Source organism: Mustela nivalis, assembly GCF_964662115.1.
Source record: "Mustela nivalis genome assembly, chromosome: X".
Classification (NCBI taxonomy): domain Eukaryota; kingdom Metazoa; phylum Chordata; class Mammalia; order Carnivora; family Mustelidae; genus Mustela; species Mustela nivalis.
Window position 1 is genome coordinate 16,433,426 of NC_139040.1, and position 22,772 is coordinate 16,456,197.

General features: G+C 39.2%; 1 protein-coding gene across 4 annotated transcripts in view; it reads right to left on the reverse strand.

Annotated features, from left to right (window-relative positions):
- The window catches only part of PHF6 (PHD finger protein 6), a 47,649-nt gene continuing 24,877 nt past the window's right edge, over positions 1 to 22,772 (reverse strand). For 2 of the 4 annotated variants that reach the window (XM_082717653.1, XM_082717656.1), the window contains 6 exons: positions 17,546 to 17,712; positions 17,243 to 17,386; positions 15,937 to 16,041; positions 13,214 to 13,347; positions 5,385 to 5,514; positions 1,887 to 5,053 (listed from right to left, as the gene is read on the reverse strand). In XM_082717653.1, coding sequence (XP_082573779.1) covers positions 5,385 to 5,514; positions 13,214 to 13,347; positions 15,937 to 16,041; positions 17,243 to 17,386; positions 17,546 to 17,712 — 680 coding nt within the window. In that variant the 3' untranslated portion in view covers positions 1,887 to 5,053. Of the gene's footprint in view, positions 20 to 1,886; positions 5,054 to 5,384; positions 5,515 to 13,213; positions 13,348 to 15,936; positions 16,042 to 17,242; positions 17,387 to 17,545; positions 17,713 to 22,772 lie in introns of those variants that run through there. The other 2 variants (XM_082717655.1, XM_082717654.1) reach the window with 2 other exon arrangements.

Consider the following 22,772-nt stretch of genomic DNA (forward strand, 5'->3'; position numbering starts at 1 on the left):
GCAGGGATCAGTTCTTTAGCTCTTTAAACAGCCATGCCTGACTTCAATAAAGAAAACAATCTGTAAATAGCTCTGATTAAAAAAAAAAAAAAAAGACACTCGGAAACCGCCTCACCCTTTTGTACAAATCACTTTGTAGAAGCTCAGCAGTTCTAAATCCAATGTCCATATTAAAGCACGGTTTATTTCTATCTTCCTCCTCCTAGCGCTCACTTGAATAGACTCTCTCTCAGGTCCCAGTTCAAAGGTTTGGCCCTTCACAGAGCATTTTTGTTTCTGCCTGTTTATGAGATCATTTATCCCAGCATCATCTTCCCTATCTCCCTGGCACTACCCCCACCCCCACTGTAAAAACACACTTATAGCCACAGAGAGGTAGAGACAAAGGCATAATCTGGGTGTTTATGGACCTCCTATCTTTTGACAAAGATCCAGGTCTAAATGACTTCGGTACACTGACCACGTACAGAACATGGCCGCTTACTTTCCTAAGTGACTTTCTAGTTTCCACCCCCTGAACAGAAATCAAGAATGCATTTTTGCTTTAGGTCCTTAATGTCCAGATGCCTCATTATCTAAACAAGGCAAAATTATGTGAACGTTGGTTGATCTACAAAGCAGCACCGTCTCTGCAGCTGAGGACTCTGATACATAAATAAGGAGGGTTTTCCCTAAAAAGATGGACCAGCCCTTTGCTGGCCATAGAATTTTCCTAAGAAATTCTACCAGTTTCATACGTTAGAATGGTCTCAGCACCTGCTGATGACTGAAGCTGGAAAAGGAGAACAACCCCCCCCCCCAAGGCCCCCAGCTGCCAATAGTTTCAGTTAGCTGAAGAAAAGCACAGAATCTCCCTTCTCTAGGTCTTTATGGTGGTAATAAAAATGAAATAAAGTAATAGGGAGGCCTGCCTGGCTCAGTGGATATAGAGTGTGCAACTCCTAATCTTGGGGTTCTGAGTTCGAGCTCCACCTCGGGTGTAGGGATTACTTAAAAATAATTTCTTTTTAGATACAATCTTAAATTAAAAAAAAAAAAAAAAACGGGGCACCTGGGTGGCTCAGTGGGTTGAGCCTCTGCCTTCAGCTCAGGTCATGATCTCAGGGTCCTGGGTTCAAGGCCCATATCGGGCTCTCTGCTCAGCAGGGAGCCTGCTTCCCACCCCCACCCGCCTGCCTCTCTGCCTACTTGTGATCTCTGTCTGTCAAATACATAAATAAAATCTTTAAAAAAACAAAAACAAAAAAACAAAAAAACGAAACTAAGTAATATATTTTAAGCACACGCACCAAGCACGACTAGGTAATGTCTGCAGTCAGGCACGCCGTCCCACAGTTCTGGTGTTAATCGGAACCTGTTCCGTAATTTTTTTTCCTCTCGAGTAGGAATGCAGGTGAGGACTTTTCTGTATGGAACGAGCACCTTCCACTGACTGAAAACTGCTTTCCGCCCTGGCTACACCTACCTCACTGTACGAGCGTGCTACTAGAAGTCAGCTGCCCATGATAAGGGTTAAATTCATAAGTTGGAATCCCTTCACCCTTATTACCAAGCAGATAAACCACACTAGGAGTTTTGGCTTATTTTTCAAAAGCACCTTCTACCTAGGTTCCAAGGACCCAGTAGAAGCCAGGGTTCTCCCCGAATCACGTAATAATAAGAGCAGCGAGGAGTCACGCACTTGTGCTGTACCCGGCAGACTGCCGGTTCTCTCCATGGTGAAACCTCTGTGCTGTGACGCCTTGAACTGGACTCGAATGCACTTTCTGACCACCAGTTCCTACGCCAACTAGGCATCTCGTCTCTAAGACTAAAGGGAACACCGTCCTATTGTCGCTGTGCGCGTCATTAGACCCTCTCACAAAAAAGACAAGCGTACAAACATGAAAGTCGTAACTCATTTATTGAATGAATAGTATATGCAAGGATACCAAGAAAAGGAAACTAATACTACAAACTACCATTTTGAAAATAAAGCCAATATAACAGGAACAAAATATACATAACATGAGAGGAATGTTTGATTTTGACCCATAATGCATTCCTTATCTTTACAACGAACCTAAATGCCTGTTAGAACAAAACTGCATACCTTGGTCTAACCTTTAGTGCTTTTCAAAAAAGCAACAACATTCTAGAACACATTTCTTTTTCTTTGAGATATTTAAGATTCACACATTTGTTCAAGTACATAGATTCTGATTCAACAGTAGATCTACATAGCTTGTTACTCTCTTAATATCTTGAGTAGCGTGTACTCCTGAGCAAGTACTATCTGAAATTCTAAAATTGCTGATCTTTGAAATAAAATCTATTTCAGCTGTGGGTTTTTAATAAATTGAGATGAAAGTAAAATTCACACCCCACCCCCCCCGCCCCCCAGGAACAAAGAGCTCTTATTAAAGTATAGAAACTCAAGTCTATCTTTCTACGCTAAAGAACATTTCTTACTAACAGTTCTGGTAAGGCAATAAATGCTCCAGAATAATCTTCAATATACGCTTGCAAAGATTACACTGTTGAATATCAATAACGAAAACAGAACAAAAAAGAAGAGGGGGGAAAAAAGGAAAGAAAGAAAAGACGCTCTGAAATTTCAAGCTAAAATATGCGTAAAAGACAGTCATGGCAGTATTTTTTTGAAAGGATGTACATGTTATATACTTATCAAATAATGTCATGCTTATTAAAACTACAGTTAAGGACTTAAGAGATGAACAGTAAATACACTGCTGAGGTCCATTTTCCTAAATATTCATACCACAATGTAATTACTACCCAGAAGATGATGACTCTACTTGGGAACATAAGTACTGTACAATTTTTACATTGTAAGGCACTTTTTACTCAGCATGTGACGAAAACATGGATGGAGAATCAAAGTATTGGAGGTTTACAACCAAAGGTGATTTTTCATGTGACTTCAGTTTACATTTCAACTTTGAATGAAAGACTGTTTAGCCAATCACACCACAGTGAGAAAAATAGGTAGCCAGCCACTTAATTCTAGCCAACCAAAAGGTAAAGTGCTATTCTGGTTGCTAGTGGCAGAGAAAGGGGTGAAGACACCCAGAGGAATTGACGCACTTGATTACATAACAAATCCATTGACTAATAACTACAGTATGTGAAGTCTATGATATGATCATTGGCTGGTCACTATTACCCCGGCACCTTCCATTTTTCCTAAAAACATAATTACAGTAGTTGTCCGAAAATGAAGGTGCCCTACTGTTCCACGGGTAAGTCTATGGCACACAATGTAAAAATGATCAAGACACAGTGATTCGAAGATTTTAAAATAACAGGTTTCAAGCTGTTGTAAGGAAATAAAGTACAGATCCTTTGGGAAAAGTCACATAGCTCGGTAAACAAACATCTAGATCTGTCGTTGCACTTCAAGTCATGGTGAATTTTGAAAATTCATCACATACACACACACAAAAAAGCCCAATGGCATATTTAGAGCAAAAAGAGAAAAACACATAGGGCAACCCCACTAAAGCTAGTTTCCTTCTAAAAATAATAAAAGATGGTTAAAATAAAGCAATCATTGAGTCCCTTGATTGAAGTGAATGTGTAAATAACACACTTGACAAATGTGACCTTAAGGGACTAGCAGTTAAAAAAAATCAGTCATTAAGCACAGTGTAATTTTCCACCTGTTACATTTTAAAAACGCTTCTCCATAAGCTGCAGAATATCATGATGTACAGTCAAGTTAACATATTATTTCTTATTTGCTGATTTGCTTTAATGTGGTAGGTTAACGAAGAATTCAGAAATCAGAGTCCCTACCCTTGGTACTGAGGTGCTATGGTAATATTAGGCAGACCACAACTAAAGTTTTTTGGTTTTGCCATAAAGAAATACATAAATGTGCTTCAGCAGGTACGTGGAAGAAAATATCCCTAGCTGGAAATGCCAGTGTGAAAATCCTTTCTAAACAGCTGCATTCTTAGGCTTCGATAAACAACTCTGATGATTAAGAAAATACCACCGAGCCCTACCAGGAAAAAACAAAACACGTAGGGCACCGAAAGCCTAGTCAACAGATAAGCAAAGCAATGCATGAAAACATGAGAAGTATTAAATAATTTTTTAAAAAATAGTGGTCACAAAATGAAAAATAAATACTGTTTTATGCAGACTTTTTTTTTTTTTTAATTCCAACAGCGGCTGAGACCTCCTCGTGTACTTTGGGCCAATATATGAAGTGTTCCACACCACACGGCACCTGAGAGAAACCAGTTTCAGACATGGTGGCTGAAGTCCTTTGTGAGTGGTAACCCTTTCAATCTTAAAGAGGTTTAATTTGCTGCTGCCAAATCTTAGTTTAAACTTGAAAGGATCCAATCATTTTGCTAGAAGCTCTTTGTAGGACATGATAAGAGAAGAGGTTTACTGTCAAGGGAATTTTGGCGTAAGCACCGGAGCTCACAACTTAACATCGCCAGTCGCCCGAGTGCATGCTGGTCAGTGAGAACAACTTTAACAGGAACGAAATGAAAAGCTTTAGCACACTTCTTGGAAGAGATTTTAGCATGTGCTGTCAAAGCCAAGAGAAAAAGAAGGTTCTCTTCATTTCTAGCCTCCGTGACTTGAGTGTGAAAAAAAAGAAAATCACAAATTCCCATGTGTTGCCCCCAGAGGCGTGTTACTGTAAAGTGAAATTTGCTTATGCTTTCCCTTGAGTATGAGTCCACTAAACAAACTTAGACACTCTAAACAGTAGAACTTTTGTTCAGTCCAGAAATATAGCTTACTTCATTTCAATGTCTGCTTTAACTGTTGACACTATACACAGGGTTAATAGTGTTTCGATTGCTTCCCAGAAACTGCAAACTACAGCTAGTAATATCAACATGTTAAATTCTGCCATCTAGTGAAGGCTCATAAAACAAACAAGACGTTTTTAGGCAGTTCAATGAAGGATCTAAGAGTTGGGCAGTAAAAAGTGACAAACCCTTTTTGATTTTAGAAAACAGTGATAAAAGAATAGTAGTTATGGATGTCTTATTCATTCCCAGTTTTCTAACTCTGTCCCATGAACCTGTTTAAAAGATGATAAAAAATTGTAAAATATGATGTTTGAGGGGAGCACAATAAATAATCAAGTTACTGAGGAGCAAGAACATCTTACTGGTTCGACATTACAGCTACGCTGATTGATAAAGCAGATCGCTTGTTTTTACGGTTACAAAATCAGCTAGTTAAAAAAAAAAACTATGCAAGCCTACACAATCCTTTAGCATTCTAGTAACATGCTGAACTAAACATAATAGCATTAAAAAATCATACTGCATATACCATTACTCCAACAACGTTATTTATCAGCGAGTACTGTATCCCGACAACAGATCCGACACACGTAACGTTCATACCTAGTTTCCATTAAGTTGCTGCTGAGTTAGTTGCTGCTGGTCAATTTCTACTTTTCCCCGGCTTTTACTCTCTCGTTCCTCATCTTCTTCATCTCTCTCATCATTCCCACTATGATTTTTACAGTACAGTCTACAATGAGGAAAGATAAAAATCTCAAAATGTTTTTTCGCTGTTGATGAGAATATATTTATGCCATTAATAGATGAGGTCGGTGCCCACTTAAAATAGCTATGCTTTTAAAGAATGCTACAATTAGTTACAGGTCGTCCATTTCTATCTGAATGATAGGAAAGCACACTATTAATAAGAACGTAAAAAGTTCATCTGAAATAAAACCTGTGGTTTAGGATAAAAGTTGTCGTGTATGCCCAAAGATATAGACATTTCCTCATTTTACGCATTGAGATTAAAAATAAAGCTTCCAGCCTACTTGAACATATAAATTTGCAGGTATATAGACGAATAGTCCAATTCTACATTTCAGATACAGAATTCAAAAGCACATTTTAGGACATAATATAAACTCTATAGATACTGCTGCTTTCTGCTCGTATTACATGAAACACTTTTATTCAAACTCCCCACAATGTCATTTCATCATTTGTGTCCTGGCCCTTCATGAGCCCCCTAACAATTTGGCTCGGTCTCTATTTTCATTCATTCATTCATTCATTCATTTGGCTCGGTCTCTCTTGATCTAGACTGGCTCCTCCCAACTTCTTTTTTCCCCATGACATTGACTTTTAGGGAAAAGTTAGACCAACTACCTTTTCAACTGTACCATTCTGGATTTGTCTAACTGTGGGCCTGTTTCATTTGGTTCTCTCTTACCCCATATTTCCTATAAACTGGAAATAAGGTCTAAGGATTTGGTTAACTCTAGGTTCAACTTTTCCTTGTGAGTCCAGGATATTTGAGAGGGGACCCTGCACACTTCAGGAGGCATGTTAATTTCAGAATGCCCCACTATTAGTGATGCTGTTGGATCATTTGGTTAAAGTGGTGGTGATAGCCAGACTTTTCCATTGTACAAGTAGGTCTTCCTCCTTTAAAATCAGCAAACAACCTCTGGAGTGGTTTGACGTCTGGCTATTCTGACAACCTTTTATGTGGGTATATACACTGTTTATTTGGCATTCATTGTTTTTAATTAAAAAAAAAAGCAATGCGTGTTATTTAGGACAAGGGCGTAGGTAGGCCAATTAATGTATATGTACCAATAGTTTTTATAGTCAAGTGCCCCACCGTAATCAATGGGTGAGCTGACATCAGCTCAGTTTTAGGTAAATTATATATACCAAGACAAGATGGAACAATGCTTTAAAAATGTTCAGTGGGTGCCCTCTTGTGGTCCGCAATAGGTAAGACATTCATATACGAATTCTGACACAAATGACCTAAAACTAGTTTTAACATGAAGAGTTTCTAACGTGTGAGTAGAATAAAAGGCAGGGAGGGGGGTGGGGAGCAACAATAACAACGGACTTCCAACCTAGTTTTGCTTATTTTTAAGTTTTTAAAACATTTTCAATGATTTCCAAAGAACTATGGAGAATCTGTATTCTTCAAATGCTACATGTTGGCAACCACTTAAAAATAAACCAACAGCCTGAGTTCAAATTATCAGGAGTGAATTCCTTTATAGTGTACCTATAAAGAGTCTTCCTCCAAAGTATAACCTGAATTAAGCCTTTAAGCCAACTTGTAAATTACACGATAGAGGAACAAGGTGAATGGCATCATGAAAAGACAAAAAAATCAATCTAGAAGGTGGGGCTTTCACAGGACGACTTAATCAGGGTTCTGCAAAAATAGGGGGGAAGGCGGGATGGAGTGGGGATTGCTCTATTTTGAGAGACTTACCAGACATATTCATTAAATGCAGTGTATGGGCCTTGTATGTATTGAGATTTGAACAAATTGGGTCTGGAAAGGCATTTCTAAGACAACTGGGGAAATGTGAATGTGGACTTGGGAGATGACACTAAGAGCTTCCTGCTGATTTTACAAAGTGTGGTAATGCATAGTGATCCTGATGTATGTAGGGACACACTGACAAGAGGTGTGGGATTCTGCTTCAGCAAAAAGAAAAAAACAGTAGATGAAAGCAAGTGTGGCAGTAACTCGGGAGCTGCTTAGATGGGGAGCGGCTACAGTATCCTATTTTTGTATACTTTTGAAAAATTTCAGTAAGAGCCCTTAGTTGTTAAAACAGATTTTAATCTTTTTATGGCATCACTTTTCACTCCCATAGGCCCATTACGTGTCCTTTGCCAATCTAGACACCAAGACCACAGGTGACATCCTGTCAAACAAGATCCCTGTCACATAATTTACTTTTTTATGGTGGGGAACTCACTTTTTAAACATACATATTTTTAAAATTTTAGTAATACAACAGAGACCATAAAACAGGATAAGCAGAGAAACTATGTATGGAATCTTCCCTCACCTTCTTAAGGAACAAATACATTTAATCTAATGTATAGATTAATGTAATAATTTAATGAATATATTCAGGATCCAGAAGGAGCCAGTAAAGAAGGAAAGCCACATGCCGGAGAGGGAAGCCACTTCATTCAGAAGTATTTCTCCTTGCATTTCCTATTTGTGCATTCTTTTATCCCCAAACTACTTGCACACGGACTCATTTGAACTCAACAGTCTCTATGAACGAAATCTGGAATCCTCACCATAAGCAGATTTCAGAAACAAATTTCAATGTGAAAAAATAAAAAGTAATTCAAATCACTGTGGATTCTGGTGTAAATATTTTCTTTAGAGACGGTCACTGAAACGTGGTTTCTTAATAGCTAAAGATTAAAAACCATCTGAATGTCTAAAAAAGGAACTGATTACACTGATAGACCCGTACAATGGAATACTATGCAACCATTAAAATGGTGATATAAAACTGTTTAATGTCACAGAAAAATGTCTCAGATATAGCAAGTGGAAGACAGATTACAAAAGCATATATAAGATCTTTTTATGAATAAATGTACATACACAATCACATACATGTCTAGAAAATATCCTGGAAGATTTAAAATTCTCTCTGCTGGTAGAATTGAAGTTCACATTAGGCCTTTTCCCCTTATCTTTATTTTCCATTTTTTTTCCCCCCTCAAGGTGAAAATGGGTAAATATTACAGTATGTAAATGGAGCTGAAATTTAAATACAAGAATTTTCCACATATCTGATTTTAGATGTTTAGCACGGGCCTGTTTTTAAATCTTAATGCCACTTTAAATAACGGACTGCTTATAAAAATATTCAGCCACTGAACTATATAAATATAAAACTGCCGAACAGTAAGTTGTATAAAGAAAATTGCTTCTCTCCCATCTCCATGCAGTGAATGAGGTAACAACTGGTAAAGTACGTTTATGAACACAGACACGTATCTTGTACATGTGTGTTTTTTATATGCCAGAACAGGTCACACAACTCGGTTGCTTCACCTTTCTCGACCCCAGAACACCTCTCCATGACTCTCCACATGGATCGACTTCAGTCTTTCATTGCTGCATAGTATTCCATTAAATGCACCTACTAAAACTTGAGTCTCTTGATAGACATTGTTTTGGGCTTGATTTTTGCTGTTGTGGGTTAAAGGGTAAAAAAAATTCCTTTCCCATTTCACCTTTGGTTAACTCTAGCTGTTATTCCCTTGGCAACTGCGCCAAAACTGGCCCGGTGCGTCAGCTTCTTTACTAAGCCGCTCCCGCCCCTTCCACCTGGTAGATGGGAGATGGCTCAGGAGAATTCTACTCTGATGAGCCGCCTCTCTGGCCCTGGGTGGTGTGACCTGAAAATGCCCTAGGCCTAGACGACTATCCCGTAACAGGTGCTGGCTCAATGGGGTAAGCAGCTTTTAAGGCGGGGGGGGGGGGGGGGGGGGGGGGGCGGCGGCGGAGGGATCCCCTGTGGCCCCACCCACAACTTGAATCCAAACTTACTGGGCCCGCCCTACCGCAAGCACTCTCTCGAGGCAGCAGATGTTGCCCTGCCGGCCAGCTGCGCTTCCTGTCTCTATCCCCAAGCTGACTGATGCCATCTGCGCTAATCACGCCAATCTCAGCACAGGTGCGTCAACAGGGTACCCTAGTGGGTAGTGCGGTTATCCTTCACGGGGCAACGGAACTGCGTGCGCATACATCTTTGAGCTGTTTTCTTGCTTCCCTGGCAGAAATCCCTACTAAGCATACCAGTAGCAAAATACATTATTTTCTTAAAGGCCGTGGTCTCCAATGCTAAATTGCTCTCCGAAATTGTAAGTTACATTCTAATTCACTATCAAATGCAAATACCAGGTCTCCAGAACCTGGTCAACAGGTGAATCCTACTCATCTTTGCCCATCAGATAGGCAAAAACTAGTAAGACCTTGTTTAATTTGCATTTCTTTCATTACTAAGGGTGAGTGGCTTTTCACATGCTTATAACCCCCGGCTAGTTCTCCTATAAACTGCCTTTTCATGTTCTTTACCCATTTTATCCCCCCTAAACTGGGTTCTTTCTCTTAAGGATTTGGAGTTCTTTTTAGCCCAATTTTTAATGTAGTCAAAAATTCCAAGTTTCCTAACACGTTTAGAAAGGTCATCTGTACTCAAAGAGATTCTAGAAAATTTCTCCTACATTTTCTGTTTTACTTAGGGTTAGATTTTTAAAGCCCAGGAGGTATTCCTGGGGTACAGTCTGAGGTAAGGATTCAAACTGTTTCCTAAATGGAGCCAATTATATAAACTGTACAGAGATCAGATACTGAATAATCAATCCATCCTGCCTCCACAGATCTAGAACCACCGAAATTACCCAGCAAAGACATGGATCAGTTTCCTGTGATCTTTGTCACTGTGCCAGTACCAGTTTAATTACTGGGTGAGTGGGTTTGATATCTAATAGGTGATCTCCCCTCTTGATCTCATTAAACTTGTTCTTGGCTGCACGTAATAAAGACTAGTCCACAACCCCAGTACCTACTTTCCCCTCTTCCCTTGGTAGCACTGAAGCAGATTTGGGTAGCCTGGTACCCACCAGGGGTGCATTTCCCAGCCCCTGCTGGAGAGGTGACTGAATTCTGGCTAATGAGATGCTGAGCAGAAGTGTGTGTGGAACCTCCTGGAAGGACGATTAAAAACCCATCAGCTGGAGGAACTGCCACTTCGTCCTTCCGCTTTCCTTTGCTCCCACTTCCTCCTACTGCCTCCGGAAGGACACCCCACGGATGAGAGAGCAGAAAGATGGTAATCCGGGTCTCTGATGACACAGAGAAGAGGCTAACACATTGGACTGCACTCCTTGGGACATCTTGCAGGGAGAAACAAATTTCTATCTTGTTTAAGCCTCTAGTTCTTCCCTGTTCATAAGGGAACTTAATCATTACCAGTAGAAAATAATAACCCACTCACTCTTCTAGATTAAAACATCAACATTTTATATTTCATCAAAATTATACTTGATGTATAGATTAATTTGAGAACAGGTATCTTTCAGTGTTGAGTAACTTTCCATCAGGGAACATAATACATTTTACTATCCATTTGGGTCCCATGTAAAACACTGTTTTTTGTTTGTTTGTTTGTTTGTTTTAAAGGTTCAACTGTGGTGTGCGAATGTCTGTGGGGAACGGGTAGAGGGTGACATTTTTCCTTGCTATTTTCTAACTAATTGTTATTGGAGCTGTTTTTAAAACTTCATCTCATAGTCAGCAACCTTACTGAGCTCTTATTAATTTTAGTAAATGGAGTTGGTCCCTTTGGATTTTCTTGGTAGACAATGACATCAATAACAAATACTGACAATTTTATTTTGCTCCTTCATGGTATTTATTAGACATTTTTCTTCCTTCTCTTGTTGCAGCGGCTTAACCCTCCAGAAGAACGCTGAAAAGTAACATTGGTAGTTGGTAGTATAGTGGTTCTCAGTTACAGGTGAACTTGAGAGTAACCTGGAGAGTCATCGAAAAACATGGTTTGGGCCTCAATCCACTGAGTTTAAAATCTCTGGGGCCCAGGCACGAACATTTTTAAAGAGGGCCCTATCCACCCTCAGGTGGTTCGAGGCTCAGCCCTGGTTAAAAACCACTGTCCCTTTAACACTTCACTGTTGTCTTCTCATAAATGCTCCATCAGGACCCCCCGCTTCCCACGGGGACCCTTGGTACTGCACTTTAAAGTTCAGAAATGGGTCTTGAATGCTATGAAATGCCTTTTCACCATCCACCAGGAAGGTGATAGGATTTTTCTTTCTCTGTTGATGGCAATGGATCACATTAATAGATTTCCTAATTCTGAACAGTCTTCAAATTGTTAGAAGACAGCACTGCGTTTGATGTTCTAACATTTTATTAGGACTTTGGTATATTATTTATAACAGTGAGACTGGTCTATAGCTTTCTTATTTGCTTTTGTTTTAAATGCTATCTTTGTCAGGTTTGGTCTCTCAGTTATGCAAAGTTTTAAGGAATGAACCAAGCTAGGCGCTCGACCTATTTAAATAGTACTGCAATTCTCTGTTCCTTAAAGGCTTGATAGAACTCACTTGAAAAACAGCTCTGCCTTTATTATTAAACAGAGTTTGGCAAATTTTATAATACAGCCCTCGCGCCTCATCCAGTTACCCAAATGCATGGCGGCTGTCTGTATAAACTACTTTGTATACGGGGCAGTAGGGTGTTTACTCATTGGCCTACTGCGTCCTGGGAATGTAAGGAAGTGCTTTACAACTCGCAAAGGCAAGTCGAAAAATCCACGGATCCCCACCAACTTCTTGTCATTCAAGCAAACAAATGGAACCATTATAGATGCGCACTGATATGAAAGACCCAGAAAACAGAAGGTAACATGTCATCCCAAATCTCCAAACCTTGTGCCTTCATCACAGGCGTAAGAGGGTCTCTGGCCTTCTGTTTTCACAAATGCACCTGCTTCTAAGCTACCACGAACCCTCACCTGGACCCTGAGCAGGAGCCTCCCAACTCACCTTCCCATCTGCACCCTTGCTTCTGTCCCAACTTCGGGTCTTGGCGTGTGCTGTTCCTTCTGCCAAGGACACCGTCCCAATGCCCACCCTGACCTTCACCCAAGAAGATGAAGCTCTTCAGCTCGAGCTCTATTTCATTAAGGAAATTCCTAAACACTCGGCAGTACAGTCTATGAGTCAGGTCCTCCCTTGCCGGCTCTCTTGTAGTGCTCTGTAATGGACCCTTTCCAGCACTTGAGTAGATTGTAATTGTAGATTGATTTATGTGCTCATTTAATTAATATGTCTCTCCCACTAGACTACAGGCTTCACGGGAACATAGCTTGTGCCTCTACTGATCACTCTATTTTTTTAAAAAAGATTTTATTTATTCATTTGACAGAGACACAAAGAGAGTGAGTGAGAGAGGGAACACAAGCAGGGCGAGCGGGAGGAGAAGCAGGCTCCCTGCTCAGCAGGGAGCCTGATGCGGGGCTCATGCGGGGCTCATGCGGGGCTTGATCCCAGAATGGTGGGATCATGACCTGAGCCGAAGGCAGAGGCTGAACTGTCCGAGCCACCCAGGCGCCCCCACTGATCATTCTTGTATGCCCAGCTCCCAGCACAAAACCTGGCATTTGGTAAGCATGATGCATACTAGCCGAATGAATGCGAATCCAGGGATGTGTAGTCAGAGGAAAACGCCAATCGTAGTACTTGTTTCTTTATATATAAGGGTCCTAAGTATTCTACGCTTGGCTAAATACCACCTAGGAATCATGACCAAGTAAACTAATGCCATCTATTTAAGGGCAATTACTTACTGACAAGTTTAGGCAAATGGACAATTGTTGTTCTCTTACTTGTAAATTCCTCGTGACATATTTTCAATGTATTTAGCTTTGTCTTGTACTCCACAGTGGTAATGGTAAGTCTTAACACAGGCTTTTATTTCACATCCAATAGTAGCACCGGGCTGACTGCAAAGTGTACATTTCTGTTTAAGGGAAGAGAAAGAATGATCATAAGCAGTATTTCAAAGTTTTTGCAACCTTATTTATTCTATTTTAGCCATATTTCAGCCACACATTCTAGTTTACAAAGAAAACAGCCAGTTTTCTACGGAAAAACAGTACAGTGAACTTAGTGTTTAGCAGATCTGTTAAATCATGCCGCAAGTTAAACCATACTTTGATAGACTTTCTGATATTAAGTCCCTCCCTGATGCTTCCATTATTTACCTATACTAACCTTCGAAGATCTGACATCCAAACATAAATAAGACATTCCTCAATACCGCCAAACACAAAAGAATTAGATTCTGTTACTTTAGTGGTTGGCTTCTTCTGCTCCCTGGAACCAGTTCCTTTCCTGTGATGACTGAAGAATGAGAAGACAGGAAAGCAATTCCCCACCAAGAGGGATTGCTACCAAGTAGGTAAAAGGGCAGAGGGAGACTGAAGGGGCTGAAATCTTTTCAAAACATCCCGTCTTGGCCTCGGTCAGCCAGCTTTGCCTCAAGAATGTTCTGAGATTCAAAGGTGGTTGTTGACAAAAGGGTTTCACAGTCAAGTAAGTTTGAGGAATGCTAGTTTTAAACAGACTGCTTGACTGCAGAACTTCTCACAGCCTTTCTGCAAGAAGGAGGGTACAGTAAACAGTTCCCAAATTACTGAACTCTAGATGCCCTTATATTTTTGGACGGGTTGGGGGGGGGCATCTTGACGGACTACTTTCCTTTGGAGCACACTTGGGAAAGTGCTAGTTTGGTGTTTGCATGAACATTCAACCGGGCAGAGGTGAATGAGTTGACCAGAAGGACTGAACTGTTACACTAGTCACCTACTTGGACCGCAGCTGTATGACACGACAACACTGCTTGGTACGGTAAGCCGAAGAGATTTTTCCCTTATATTTTTTTAGGATTCTACATTCTGATTTAAAGGAGTTTCATTATTACGAGAGTAATCGAAGTGTCAAAACAGAAACTGGATTTAAGGGGGACAGATCACATCAACGATCTTCACACCTTCAGAAATGCAGCTCCACAAAGAAAGGGGCATCTCTAATGGATTCAGATAAAGCTCACCAACATGGCAAACCACTAGATGAGACACTGAAGGGGAACTTCACAACAGAGGGGGGAGGGAGTAGACTCACCTCCTGAATCCAAGGATCAGACATTACGACTAGTCTGATGTGATAAAATACGGATGACAGAGTCCTACCCGTGGGTATTCTTACCCCCAAAAATCTTGACACTGAATCTAATCAAGCCTTTACATCTAACTTCCACTTTAAAAGAAAATCTGGTGGATAGAGGGACAAGTTAAATGGCATCATGAATAAGCAGACAGATAAAACATATGGGACATGGGATATTGTCTACAGGACAATTCATTCATTTTCTTCAACAAGCCAATGGCATACGACAAAACAAAAACAGACACAACAAAGACAAGGAGAGAGGGAAGTGCCCTAGGTTGTTACATCAAGGATACAGAACCACCAAATGGAATGGGCGATCCTCCTTTGGATACTGAGTCACACGAATTGACGTTAAAAAGGTACTTTTGAGACAATTGGGGAGATACAAATACGAACTGGGTATTAAATAACACTGAGAACTCAATGTTAATTCGTAAGGTGTGATGACATTGTGGTTAGGTAAGAAAATGTCCAACTTTGAGGAGATACATACTGACATAATGTAGAGGTGAAATGATAAGAAGTCTCAGCTCTGCTTTAAAACACTTCAAGCAACAAGAATAAAAGGCAGAGATGAAGCGAGTGCCGCAAGCTCTTGATAACTGATGGGTCAAGGTGATGGACAGACGTGTGTTACTAGTCTTTCTAATTTTGAGATGTTTGAAAATTTTCACAATAAAAAAATTTTTTAATTCAGGTCATCTCTAGAGACAGTTGAGGTCTTAAAAGATTTAGCATTCCATTGACATTTTATAATATTTATCAACTGTAAAGGAGTAAGTAATCAATAAAGATGCCAATATTTCTTAAAGCTATTTATTAGTAATTCAGTATGTTTAAAAACATGAGACTTAGGCACAGTTTATAAAGAAAACTTTAAAGCTATGGTAAACATTTTAAGAGACATAACTGTGTATGTGAACGTTAACTAAACAGAAGGCTCTGAAAAAATTTTTTCCTTTTATTTGAAAAAAAAAAGAAAAAGAAAAAAAATAATGAACAACATGGGGAAGTTCCCGATGATCTATTAGGATTATGGAACTGTTCTTTAAGCAAGCTGAAATAATATTAACATTTTAAACTTAGTAAGGTGTGTCACATTCACATCTTCATTTATTTTATTAAAAGACTCTCAGATACCCTGAAATATAAATCTCAGTGTAATTCTCTTAGGTACTGAAGTTACATAGAGGAGTAAGTTCCAGAAACATCAGCATCCTTTATTGTATTACAGATAAGTCAAATATATACTTGCTTTAACATATGAACTACTTTAGATTAGATGTTTTAATGACTGGATAAATTTGAGATGCGTTCTAAATTTAAAGCAGAAAGTCAGAAGAGTAACGTTGCATAGCATAAATATAAAACCACAGACCATTCTTTTTCCTCGCTTAATCTCCTGAAGTACAGTTTTAATATCAAAATCTCCAAATTCTGCTCTTGATGTTGTTGTGAGCTGGACTGTGCCAGAAGAAAATAACTAGGAAAGAAAAATGCAGGAATATTTAATGTTCAGAACCCTTGTGAGAAAAAGATTAAACAATGGAATAACAAATGTGTTCTACAACTTCAGTATCCTGAGAAAGAGAACTTTTCTTTAAAAATCAAGTATCAACTCCAGTATTTTTAACACATTCACATGTCTGATTAAAATATAATCCAAAATAAGGACAACAGGGGCGCCTGGGACAACAGTCGGTTAAGCATCCGGCTCTTGGTTTCAGCTCAGGCCATGATCTCCGGGTCATGGGATCGAGCCCTGTGTGGGGCTCCGCACTGCATGGGGAGTCTGCTTTTTCCCTGTCTCTCTGCCCCTTCACGTGCATGTGTTCTCTCTTTCTCTCTCTCTCTAATAAATAAATCCTTAATTTAAAAAAAGGAAAATAAATCAAAACTAATGTTGCCAGTGTGGACCCAAGATTAAATATTTCATTCAACGATGCAGATTTCAACAGTGTTACCCAGTCGTCTCCATTGTTTTATGTTTCCACAAAGTTTTAAAAAATAGTTTAAACTGGCAAATTTCAGTCACAGACGTAGATCAGAATTACCTGGGGATATTTTTTTTAGACTAGACAGTTCTGGGATATACTCCAGGGGTGTGTATTTTGGAAAAAGCTCCCCAGGCAAATCTGATACACATCTCTGGCCAAGAACTCCGGATATAATAAATTCAATTTAAAAAACCTAACCATAAATGGGATGAATAACTGAATACAATTAAATTCAAAAATGTTTATGTATCCTGTAAGTCAGACCCGGATCTAAGGACGCAAAGATCAAGCACAGTTCCTCTCTTTAAGGAATTAAAAGTCTGTTACGGGAGAGGCTCATAAGTGACGGCAGGGGGACAATCACACAGACACGACCTGGGCTACAGGGGAGGCCAAATGTGTATCTTCCATCACAAGTTTATAAAGCGCAAAGGTGTACAGTCACAAAATAGTTAACTGTCATTATCTAGAATATGGGAACTATAATTAGGACTCATTTAGATCTTACTAAATCATAAAGTCTTTATTTTTAAAATCCTAAGGTCTAAGAGGATATGGAACTACAGGATATACTATTCCTAATTCTACACCACTTAAGCTGGAGAGAAAAGTGCCCTATTTGGTTACTAGCTAAAAGCCTTTCCAAAAAACCTGGGTTTAAAAGCACATGAAAAGAACCATGCTTACCATGCACTTATAATGTGCAGCTGCCTTCTTGGCATTAAATATATGCAGCTTTCCTCTTGCTTCGTTTTCTTCCTCTCCTACATGACAAAATCCACATTTAGGCCTGGTGTCACTAGGGCTGCTTCTATGTGGAGACCTATCTCTCTGCAAATGCAAAAGAAAAAAAAAAAGAAAAAACTTAAAAATATATTATCAGTACCTTCAAGCTTCGTTAACATTTCAAATGATGAGCTTTACCTATACACACGGTTTAAGTGAAATACTTGTGGTACAACAAAAAGAACCCCACGTTTTTCTACTTACGTAGGAACTACTTTCCATTTCATCTGTTCCATGGGAGGATGTGGACCTGGTATCTTCCGACAGCCCTTTAAAATTAGTTTTTCGTGGCCTTCCTTTGCGACTTTTCTTTTTACTTTTAGGTGATGAGGGCTCCAATTCATGTTCGTTAAAACTTTCTTCTAAGTCAGCTGCTCAAAAATGAACAAAAACTTGACACGGACTCATCTTAAAATGAACATTTGTTCATGGGTCCTTAGAATATGCATTTCTCCTCAGAATGAAATCCCCTCCAGAGATGAAGGGAAATTGTCTGTGGTATGCTCGCTAGAGCAACCTTAATGTTTCACATAAATGTAACAAAAATTGAATATAAAAACATAGCTTTATTATAATCACTGTTTCAAAACGTTTTCCCTCACACTGTTGGTGAAATCAGAACACTTAAAGAAAATAAACTTACTCTAACTTGGAAAACTAAATGAAAATAAAGCAGGTGTATCTGTGCTGTCCGGTATAGTAGCCGTGAGCAAATGGTGGCTTTTTACAATTTCTGTTGCTTATAATTAAACAAAACCAAACCCTCAGTTTCTCACTCACACTGACCACATTTCAAGTGCTTATTACTGGTCACATGAGGCAAGCTGCGCCTATACCAGACATCACAGATAGAGAATGTTTCTATCATCACAAATATAGTTCTATCAGACATCGCAGTTCTAGCATAGCTCCTGAACTGTCATAAAAATCAGATGATCATATTCAATGAGCAAGTCTTGTACAAATGAACTAACTACTGATCAAGTAATTAAATGGTAAGTATAAAAGGCATTTCTAACATAAATGGTTAAAAAAAAGCTGTGTTGCAAGTTAGTTGTATACTTTAAGAGATTAAACAAAATGTATGCAGAAATTTTACACTACATTTCCCAGCAATTTGAAAAGAATTTCTACCATTAACGGAAGGGTGTTTCATTCACTATAAACATTTACTGAGGCCCTACTGTACGTAAGACAATGTATTTAATGTAAAAAAGTATAAAAACCAAACATTCACTTGTCTTTTAGGGTCCAACTAAAAGTTTTAGGCACAGTTCTAATGCTTCCATTGTTTTTTTCTTTTAACATAAGTCTTCGATTCCAGGGACTAATTTTTCAATGAGAAAGCATATCAACTTCGAATCATAGATGCTAATATATTTCCTAATAAATACTACAATGGTTTTAAATTTTTTTATTGTTTTAGAAATAAAAGCATAGTCATTATGACAAGAAAAGGGTAATTTAATTACTGTATCTGAATACATAAAACTCGAAACGAAAGCATCAGACTGTTTGTGAAACAGTTAATAAAAATTTATATCAATGCCACTTCACATAACTGCAGTAGGGTTTGAAGGAGGAAAAAAGGGGAAAAGGTAGAAGTGGACAGCATTTTATAGGCAACAAGGCAAATTTATATGGCTAATTCCCTGTGAAGACAGAGAAGTCAAAAATACCTTCTGATCTTAACATTATAGCAAATTTCCTATCAGAACACATCACAGACTTTAAACATTCAAACTGACAGCTTCTAAGAAACAGAATTTCATTAGGACTGTCAGAATTACTTGCAGTTGCCCCCAATTTAAAAGTTCTTTAAAATAAAAAATCATAAGCAAATGTTTCAATCATTCTGATGCATGTTATACCATACATGTGATACACACATAATATTGTTACAATGAAAACAAATAATCACTAACACTGTAACACTGCATTCTTAAACACTGTTAAAGAAATTACTTAACTGATTCCATTATCAGACCAACATGACTAGTTTTCCAAATGGCCTTCTTTTTTTGGTCCTAAATATGGAACGATTCGGTGTAAAATTTTAGGGGACTTTAACAGCAATAGTAAAAATCGTAAAAGACTGACAAATTTAATTATATTAAATTTTCAAACTTACATAGCAAAGACAGTGTTAAAATTAAAAGGCAAACAAACGAGAAAAACCTGCTGTAATTGTGAAAAAGGATCACTATCCTTACCATATAAGCTCCTAAGAGATTAACACCCCAACTGAAAAAATGGACCAAACATATGATCAAATAATTCACAGAAAGTAAGTAGTTAAACATAGTTCTATAGGAAATTTGACTTCTCTGGACTCAAAGTGTAAATTAAGTGATATGTCATTTTCATCTATCAAAATAGCAGACTTATAAAAAGTAAGAATAAACAAAAAATGAGTTAGAAATAAAAATCTAGAAGAAGCCCCACAGAAATACTGAGCTACACCATGCCTCTGGACAAACGGGATCAACATCAGAATGTCAGCGCTCACTAACCTAATGAATGCAACTCTGATAAAATGGTTGATCCCACTGTTTTCTCAAAGAGTAAATATATTATACACAAGAATTTTTTTTGAAATCTCAAAATATACTATAAAGAAACAGCAGTTAAAATCTTGGCACAGGAAGAGACCTATATCAGCAAGAGAGAAAGCAAGGTTGAAAATAGACCCATAAGCATATGGGAATTCAGAGTATAATGGTAGCATTTCAGATGCGTGGGAAGAAGACACGATGGCGTAATTGGCTATCCACTTTTTAAACACTGACACTCCTTTCCTTACACCATATGAGAAAAATCTTATCATAAAATAACCAACTATAAATATAACAGAGAAGAAAATGGAGGAGAGTATTTTTTATAATCTTGGGTCAAGTCACCTAAGAAGTCTTAAAGGAAAGGACTGAGATCTGACTCAACATTAGAAACCTTTGCATGGGGGCACCTGGGTGGCTCAGGTGGTTGGGTGGCTGTCTCTTACTTTGGGGTTGAGTCATGATCTCACGGTCCTGGAATGGGGCCCTGCATGGGGCTTTGCACTCAGCAGGGAGTCTGCTTCAGGACTCTCTCCATTTCCTCTCCCTTTGCCCACCCCCCCCTCACCTGCGTGCACGCGCTCGCTCTCTCTCAAATAAATAATAGATCTGTAAACCAAACCAAACCAAACCAAACAAACAAACCTTTGCATGGCACAAGGCACTGTAACAGAAATAGAAGACAAATGATAAACTGGGAAATCATTCCCATTTAGTGACAGGGAATTAATACCCCTATTACAGAAATCACTCACTCACAAATCTATTTCAAAAGGAAAAACCCAGAGAGAAAAATGCACAAAGGACAGAAACTGGCAATTCACAGAAAAAATATAAATGACTGAAAAAAAAAAAAAACTTGAACAGTAAGGCCAACCTTACTAGTGATAAGAGAAATGGAAATTAAATGAGATAACAGGATTTGCAAAAATTAAAGACTGATAAGGTCCAGCACAGAGGCAGGAAATACACTGTTGGTGGGAACCTAACCCACCTGGGTGTGAAAGTCCTTTCCCCAAAGTTAAATGCAAACCCCTTTTTAAAACTTTATCCTATAGAATCACTCGTATAGGTAAGTAAACATATATGTACAAGGAAGATCAATGCAGTCTCGTTTGTTTTAGTGAAACAAATAGATATAAATGATTTTATTTGACAGAGAAATTCTTAAATACGCTATGGTTCTATTTATTCTATGGGGAAAAGAATGAGGTCAACTGATAGGAAAAAAGACAAAATTGCTTCAATGGAAAAAAAGCAAAAAGAATGCGGTCAATCTGGAACCACCAACAGGGAAGGAGGTCTGTGATAAATCACAGAATTAAAAAAGCAAGTAGCATCATAGTATGTACATCAACTATGATGCCACCGTATTTATCAGTAAGTGTGTGCAGACACTAGCTACATAGGTTTGTATGGAGGTAAACAAGGCTCTGGGGAGATACCCACCCAACTGACTACCAATTACTCCTCAAGAAAGTGACTTCAGGGCAAGGCCAGGGCTCACTGATCTGCTTTAATTTAGTATTATTGTACTATTTTCATATGAAACAATGGAAAATGAACTACTTCCATAACTGAAAGAACTTCCATCATCCAAGGCACTGAAAGGAGGGTAAACTCCTCCACCGCTGATGGAAGCACAAGCCAGCACAACCTTCCAGAAAGTGACACGGCGACAGACCTCAGGAACCTTAAGAAGACTCAACCCTTCAACCTAGTGACTGGACTTTGGGAAATTTACCCTAAAAAAAAAAAAAAAATCACTGAAAATGCACATGGAAAAAGGAGCATGAGGCTAGTCACAGCGCTTTTGTTTAAAATTTTCACGGTTACAACAGGTCCACCCCCATTTCAAAAGCGTGAAAATGTTTTAACATTAAATGTTGTTTCCTTCTTCAGTCATAATTATAAAGGAACTCTGCATAAAAAAGGTAAAAATCTCCCTTTCCACCTTCTAATTCTGCCGGCTCGTGGCTTTCTGGCCTCCCCTCCCCTCCTCTCTCCCTCAAGTAACCCCCCCGACTGCTTTTCTTCTCAACCTCAAGGGTTGAGAGCCTGGTTTTGGATCCTGGAACTGCCAGAGCCACCTCACAGGGCCCAAGAATGAACCGGATGAGTCCGCCCGTGTAAAGAAGGGAGTTCAAGAACAGCGCCTGGCCGGTGAGACCGTCTCCGTATCTGTTAGCTGTTTTCCCTGTGTGTGCAAATGGGCTTTTTAAAAGGAGACACGAACAAATGGCATCCTAAGTATCCTATTCTGCATCTTGCCCTTTTCTGTGTAATCTCTAAATTGGAAAGAGCCCAAATCTAAGAGCTCACATTTCAGCTTCTGGAGTTCTGACTGTGCCACATGTGCTCCGCAAATTATACACGCGATCGTGCTGGAGCCTCACCACCTGCCCCGCGAGGTTCTATCCGCCACCGTCCAGATCCCTCATTTTTACAGATAAGGAAAAGTTTGGGAAAGGTCTGATAACTTTAGCCAGGGTCACAAAGCTGGGAAGTGGCAGAGCTGGGACAAAATCTATGCCAGTGAGTTCCGACATGCTTCTAAAGTGGTAATATCCACTGTCACAGAAGTACACCATTTCAGGTGCTCCCATCCACTTGCTGTGAGTACAGCTCCTAAACATCTCTGTCACCTCCGAAAGGCCAGGCTCCTGTCTGTTACCCTTCTGACTGTCACTAGGAGGCACAGCAGTGACCAACTGACCAGGGCCCCAACTCTCCTCCTCCTAGTACCGTCCAGCCTGACCTGTTCCTTTACCAATTCTCTTCTTCCTAATCAGTATTTTTCCCGTCTTCTCACCTCCTGGCTTTAGCTCCATTGCCTTTCCTCCCCAAAGTCTCACATCAGGTAGAAAGGACCCCTG